This window comes from Lupinus angustifolius, chromosome LG18 (assembly GCF_001865875.1).
Source record: "Lupinus angustifolius cultivar Tanjil chromosome LG18, LupAngTanjil_v1.0, whole genome shotgun sequence".
Taxonomy (NCBI): domain Eukaryota; kingdom Viridiplantae; phylum Streptophyta; class Magnoliopsida; order Fabales; family Fabaceae; genus Lupinus; species Lupinus angustifolius.
The window spans coordinates 7,091,548-7,098,854 of NC_032026.1; the positions used below are offsets into that span (position 1 = coordinate 7,091,548).

Consider the following 7,307-nt stretch of genomic DNA (forward strand, 5'->3'; position numbering starts at 1 on the left):
CAATTGATAATATACAGAATAACACAAAATCACAAATTATAAGATAATAGATATTCTTTAAGTGAAGAGTCTAATACTCAATAGAGATATCACTTGATATGACAAAAAATTAAACAATAGAGGTTTCAATTTTTTAATAAAAATCATCAAACACTTTTTCACCTTATATTCCTCTACTAGTAGTAGAGAGGTACCAACCTGTATTTTATTGCCTTAAAATCTTAATGAATTTAGCCTCCTTTCCATTTCTTTATGTATATAAGTTGAAGTTCTTTGTTTACTCATTTGGGTCTTCTCTTCTCAAGTCCTTTAATCTTATAGGGGTGTCTTTGGAAGAGGGTTAGCATGGAGGAAAGATATGAGCCATTGAAGGAACTTGGTTCTGGAAATTTTGGAGTTGCAAGGTTGGCCAAAGATAAGAAAACTGGAGAACTTGTTGCAGTCAAATATATAGAAAGAGGGAAAAAGGTAAATAAATCAAAACAAAACTTTAGGTAGATTTATTATTCATTTACCGTGAAATTGTTCAAATTCAATTATCTAGTAGCTACTACTAACTAATGACTCTAATGCTATGGTTTGTTCAATTATTTCTGTGCATTGATTTTTTTTTTGACTGCATATTTATGTCTGCTGAAATCTTAATTTAAAGTTTTCAACTGTTTACAGTGCCAATAGTGAATTCAATGTGTTAAAGGAGTTTTTGGTTTTTTACTTGCTCACAATATTATTTTTATTCATTCTTATATTTCCCAGTTCTCAAAATTACTTCCATTAATTAGCAGTTTCCAGAAAAGCTGATACTTCATCTTTAATATCATATCAAAATGTGGTCCTAGTTTTACAAGGAATGGTGTTATTCTTGCAGCTTTCTCTCCAAACCCCTTTATCACGAGTAAAGATCCTCTCCAGTACTGGAGAGACAACTGCTTAAAAAACAAAGAGAAATATAACACGCTCCGACATATTTATCATTCTAATTACAATGAAATAACACTTTTCAACTTCTCTCTCCCGTACTGGAGATTATCTTTCTTCCTTTATCACCTATTTTATGACCAATGATCATCTACCAATTACTGTTCTCAAAGCAAAAGTCTTCTGAATTTTGATCAATGATTATGAAGTAGGTATGAAAAGGGATGTGGTAAAAGTGTAAGAGAATATTATTTTTCTTTTAGAAGAGAAAATTTTAGTTTTATTGTGCTGGAACCCTTCCAGTCTTTAAAGGCCACTTTGTATTATTCTATTGTAAAGAAAAAAGAGTGAATGCAATAATTCTTCACGAGGTCTTTTGCCTTTGATGTTGAAATTTTGACTTTCCTTGCAGATCCTGACAATAGTTTTACCTAAAGCTTATGTGTTGTGTGGTGATGGATTTAATTTTATGATATCCATAAAGTGATAACATAAAGGGCAGCCCAGTGCATGAGTGTATGAGGGTAGATGTTCACAGTCTTACCCTACAAGCGGAAAGACTATTTCCAAGATTTCAACACAGACCTTTTGGTCATTAAAGAACAACTTTACTGTTGCCTCAAGCTCACCTTCTCATAAAATGATAACATAATCATATAATTTTTTTGCTCTCTTTATCTAAGCTTAGGTAGTTTACCTTGCCACACTAAGCACTATGGAGAAGGATATAATCAAGCTTAATTAGCTTACATCACCACACTACATTATGGATAGTAGGGCAATCACACATTTTTATTTTCAAATAGTTTCTACAAATTCTTTCTGATCTGTATTTCTTCTGAGCAAGTTTTGTTTGTGGTATCAGATTGATGAGAATGTTCAGAGGGAGATAATTAACCACAGATCTTTAAAGCATCCAAATATTGTCAGGTTCAAAGAGGTAAGAGTTTGCATTTTTTTTACCTTAAACTGTTGTTTTCTTTGTTTCAGGGTGAATTGGACATATTGAATTTAGTATAAGGTTATCTGCATTATTTTTGTGCATAAAGCTCTCATGTTCCACACAGCTTGAAGTATGTTTCAAAAAGAAAGTTTAGCTGTTCATAATTAGATGTAACTGACTCATAAAGAAATCTAGATGTAATTCATGATGCCCTGCACTATTAGGCAGCGTTTGGTGTGCGTACTGAACAAGATATTTGGTTTCATTCATCCCTTTCGCTGGAATCAAAATGTTCTACTATTAAGTCTTCAGTCATGTTCTGTTCTGTTTATAACATACACCAAACACAGAACATAATGTGCTAAAAGCTAGTGTGTTGTGTTATTATTTATTACTACAGGAAATAATCTCATAATCACCTTCATTGACTTACTTGTTTAAATAATACCCAAAATTCTGTTACATACAATAATCTTCTATAGCATTATTTCTTCGAGAAAATTTTTATGGACTAGTTGCACCTTTAATATCAACGAACAAGACGAGTAACTAACAATCCTTATCCCATTAACATGGAGATATACCTTTGGAATGAAAAAAATAAGTTAGATTCGTTACCGGCATTTAATGCTTGATTTGTTTGTCATGTGCTAAGATCAAATTGTACCCCAATTACTCACATGATTTTGATTTGTTCCATCAAGAACTTTCAGAAGTTATATGCAACAAAATGATGAACAAGAGATATTTTCTGCAGGTCTTGCTGACCCCTTCTCATTTAGCTATTGTCTTGGAGTATGCTTCAGGTGGTGAACTCTTTGAAAGGATATGCACCGCCGGTCGATTTAGTGAAGATGAGGTTGTAGAACTTATCTGGTTAATTGAACTGTACTTTTTCCATTTAAATAGTATAAGGTATTCATATTGATATTTACTTAGTTGACTGTTTCCCACTTTCCCTATATTACAGGCAAGATATTTCTTTCAGCAGCTAATATCCGGGGTTAGCTACTGCCATTCAATGGTATGCACTCATAATTCACTTGTGTTCTTCATTACAAACTCTCGTGTCATAAATATTGTTACAGTTAGTTAAAGATTAGTTAGATTGCTATAACATATAAGTTTTTTTTTTTTACTTTCATTGTATTGTCTTCTCCATTCTAATCAATTATACAATTTCAGTTTTAGGTATTTATTCTCTTTTTTGCTCTTTCCATGTTCGCCAACAAAGATCATGTTATGCTTGCTTCCTACTGCAGGAAATTTGTCATAGAGATCTGAAATTAGAAAACACTCTCTTGGACGGAAATCCATCTCCCCGGCTTAAAATTTGTGACTTCGGTTACTCCAAGGTTAATAGAATCTCACCAAAACGAGCCTATTTATCTATATACCTTATACTATATCCTATGCTTTCATATATATATATTTTTTTTCATTTTTGTTTTCTTTTGTATTTAACTTAAATGTTCAATTGCAGTCTGCTATATTGCACTCTCAACCTAAATCAACAGTTGGAACTCCTGCATATATTGCTCCAGAGGTTCTGTCACGAAAGCAGTATGATGGAAAGGTATGATAATTTGTGCGATTTTCATGAGTGCCTTAAAAATCATGTCTAGCCACATTCTATGGCATTTGGCTGTCATTTTTGTACATTTGACACTTGTTATCTCATACCTATTAAACAGTTCATCGTATAGAGCGTATTTAGATAAAATAAACTTCATTAAGCGCTTATTCAGTAATTTTTTTTTGAAATAAGTGAAAAATGGCTTATTCTCATTAGCTTTCTCTAACAAGGTTATTGAATTAATGTAAAGGAGCCTGTAAGAAGGTTATACACTATTTTTACAGGGTTATTTTCATAAGTTGTTATGCTAAGCCCAAGTAAAAAGCTCTACCGTACACCCCTATAGTAAAAAATGCTCAATTTCATAAGCTATTTGGCACTCATAATCTCACCTGCATTAAACAGTTCACCATATATGATGCGAGTTTGAGTAAAAGTTTAATCAAATGCTTATTGAATAATATCTTTGAAATAAGCTAAAAGAACTTATTTTCACAAGCTTATCTAACAGACTTATTAAAATGAGCTCAAAAGAGCTGATAGAAAGGTCATAAGCTATTTTCATACGTTGTTCTCATAAGCCCTAATAAGTTCTTCCATATCCTCTCACATAATTAGTTTTTCCATATCCTCTCACTTAATTGCTTAAGAAATTTGGCTATTTTGTAGATTGCAGATGTTTGGTCATGTGGTGTGACTCTGTATGTCATGTTAGTTGGTGCATACCCTTTTGAGGATCCTGAAGATCCTAGAAATTTCAGAAAGACTATTGGGGTGAGCTCTTAATATAACTTCAAAGTCTCATTATGATTAATTTGTTTATGATAGCAAGAATATTAAACTCTGATTGCAATGGTTGATAGCGAATAATAGGTGTTCAGTACTCCATACCAGACTATGTACGTGTTTCTGCAGAGTGTAGGAATCTTCTTTCTCGTATCTTTGTTGCTGATCCCGCGAAGGTATATATTCTTTGGTATATCGCTTAAGAATGTGACTTGCCCATGTTTGGCAGGGGATTAGAAAGAAAGAAAAACGTTCACACAAATGGGAATGTAAAAACATTGATAGGCATCTAATGAGTGAAGGATGTAGAAGATTTGACTTTGAATTATCACCTTTTTAAAATGGTAACATTGCTGCATTATTGGTGTCACATTCTTAGGCATCAAAATCATGTTGGATACCGAATGCTACCTTAAATCATACAAGTATTATAGTTATACAACCAATAGAGTTACACATGTTCATTGCAATAGGCCCTTGATAAACACATATTTCACATTTAAAATGGATTTAGTGCTTTTGTACGAAGAATCTCTTCCTATTTTATAACTAATTATTTCTGATCCTTGTTAAAGAGGGTCAATCTTCCAGAGATAAAGCAGAACCCTTGGTTTTTGAAGAATTTGCCTAAAGAGATCATTGAAGCTGAAAAAGGTTATGAGGGAATACATAAAGACCAACAAAGCCAGAGTGTGGAAGAAATCATGAGGATCATTCAAGAGGCAAAGACACCCGGGCTAGGATTAAAAGCCAGTGATGGTGGCCAAGCTGCCACTGGATCGATGGATGTTGAGGATGATGTTGACGAGGAAGTTGATGAGGAGGAAGTCGATGTTAGTGTTGACTATGCAAATGTGTGATCAATGAAAAATTATTGCATGGTTTGAAACCATGTGGCTCTGGCCAATAGTAACATAATATGTCTCCATAGTTGTCAAGTGTGAAGTTGCTGTTGACTGAGACGACATGGCCCCGAACCATACAATAATTCGTCGTGATGGAGCCCGTTCGATTTATGAGTGGCCAGATTGTTTATAACACCTAGCTTGCTTTATCAACATTTGTCTCATTGTGCAGCAGTCATGTTCTAAAGATACATACTATATACCTAGGTTTGAAAGTAGGGTTGTGTTCATTGATAAAAGATTTGAATTGGTGTTTAATTTCAGTAAACTTTTGTTAAACAATGATTTGATGAGAAGAGTTATTGAGCAATGATGTAGACACAAAACACTGAAAAGTTTGCATACACAAACATGTTCTTGTATTTCTCACTTTCTTTCTATTTTCTCACCGAAGTAGTGTATGTGATGAACAAAAGAATGTAAAAAATAATTTCCCATTAAAACGGCAATGATATTCTCAAGTGACTTATTTTTCTACACTGTTACACTCTTTTTGTAAAACTTATTATACCTACTTAAAGAGTAAAACTATAGATTATATATGATTATTATTGTTTCAATTTATTTTTTTTGAAAAAACAAATTTCGGGAAATTGAACCCGACGTGAATCGAACACGCAACCTTCTGATCTGGAGTCAGACGCGCTACCATTGCGCCACGGATCCGTTGATGAACTGTTCTTGTGATAAATATATATGTACTATACATGGCATGCATCCTTTTTTGAGAATAAAATGAGAGTCATGAAAATTAATAATGAATTAAATGACAACTTTATTTTGTATTGTTACAGTTATCATTGGTTATTATTAGATATCTAAAACAAGAAGATTTAGGGCAGACAGAAATTTTAATGTGTTTTATTACTTTGATGTTCAATTTGGTTTGATACACTTGTATTGTAGTTTAACTTTAATATACTTTCTGTGTGAACTTTTTTATTCTATTAAGAGAAAAGTTACAAGTTGATCCCTAACATAAAAAAAATTGAGATGTATTTGGTTGCTATGAATAAAAAAGGTAATTCATAGGGAAAAAAAGTACCTAATTTGAAATTGCAAAAATCTCAAAGACTAAATTGAGATTTTCATATTCTTTTTTATAAGAGTTTAGCTCATTATTCTTTTATTAATTAGAAATACATGTAAATATAGGGTGTGGTTCTTTTAATATGTATTTTTAAAGGATACAATTGCACGGATATATACCATATTGAGTATGATTAATATATAGGGTGTGGTTATTTTAATATGCGTTTCACTTGTTACATAATTTTAATGTAGAATATGTACCTAAAAAATGTACAAAGTTGTTATACAAATATTTTGTTATTATATTGAAATGCAAGCATGTCCTAGAGACAATTTATACAATTGCTACTTGCAAAAACAGCGGTAGTTGAGCACAAAGTTCATTAGGATGTTTTCATATGATGTACAAAGCATCTTAGGCATATTTTGGTTTCTAGATGAGTTGTCACTTATCACATGCCATCAATATGAACAAGTATTATGTCATTGTTGTTGTTCTGGCATGAACTAGATAATATAATTAAGCTAAGGTGACAAAGTTTAATAAAATAATAAATTGATAGATTATTAGGCAACTAAATCTATAGATTCTTTTAGGATCAATTATTTAACAAAATATAATATATATATATAAATAAAAGAACACACATATAAATAAGAGTGTATTTTGTTTCTCCAGTTTAGTTTATTTGCTCTTTTGTCATTTTCAACTTGGAGCAATGCTAACTTTAGCTAGGACCTAAAGTATAAGTATGACGTGAAACTCAGTAGTTCACTACAAAATTATTCATGCATGCAAAACAAAACAAAACAAAAGTTAATTACATAAGATAGTACAAATGTTTGTATTATGTAATCACTTTATAATGGTTGATCAAGAGATGAAATTACATCACCTTCTCCCTACATAAATTAACCTTATAAAAATTTAAGAAAATATTATAAGCTATAATGAAGGGGAAATTTTCCTAATCTTCATATGTCCATGGTGATTAGACCTTGCCATATATAGCATGAATAATTAATTGTTTAGACACAAATAATATGTTTCCTGATTAAAACTTAATACAAATAGGGTTAGGAAGTTGTAGACAATAATAGTGATGATAAATTTTAGTGACGCAACAATGATAGTTATGGGGATTGG

At 31.8% G+C, this 7,307-nt stretch overlaps 1 protein-coding gene and 1 non-coding gene across 2 annotated transcripts; one reads left to right on the forward strand and one right to left on the reverse strand.

Moving 5' to 3' along the window:
• LOC109333379 (serine/threonine-protein kinase SAPK3-like) lies at nt 222-5,441 on the forward strand. Its single transcript, XM_019568843.1, has 9 exons — nt 222-468; nt 1,784-1,858; nt 2,619-2,720; nt 2,832-2,885; nt 3,124-3,216; nt 3,345-3,437; nt 4,107-4,211; nt 4,301-4,399; nt 4,799-5,441. Exons 1-9 carry the CDS (start codon nt 346-348, stop codon nt 5,081-5,083), a joined length of 1,029 nt encoding a protein of 342 aa, XP_019424388.1. The 5' UTR covers nt 222-345; the 3' UTR covers nt 5,084-5,441.
• TRNAW-CCA lies at nt 5,723-5,794 on the reverse strand. Its single transcript has one exon. It is a non-coding gene; the product is annotated as a tRNA-Trp (tRNA).

Coding starts and splice junctions, on each gene's coding strand:
- LOC109333379 (XM_019568843.1), top strand. CDS start 346: ATGGAGGAAAGATATGAGCCATTGAAGGAACTTGGTTCTGGAAATTTT. Junction 469..1,783: donor ATATAGAAAGAGGGAAAAAG/GTAAATAAATCA, acceptor TTGTGGTATCAG/ATTGATGAGAATGTTCAGAG. Junction 3,217..3,344: donor GTGACTTCGGTTACTCCAAG/GTTAATAGAATC, acceptor GTTCAATTGCAG/TCTGCTATATTGCACTCTCA.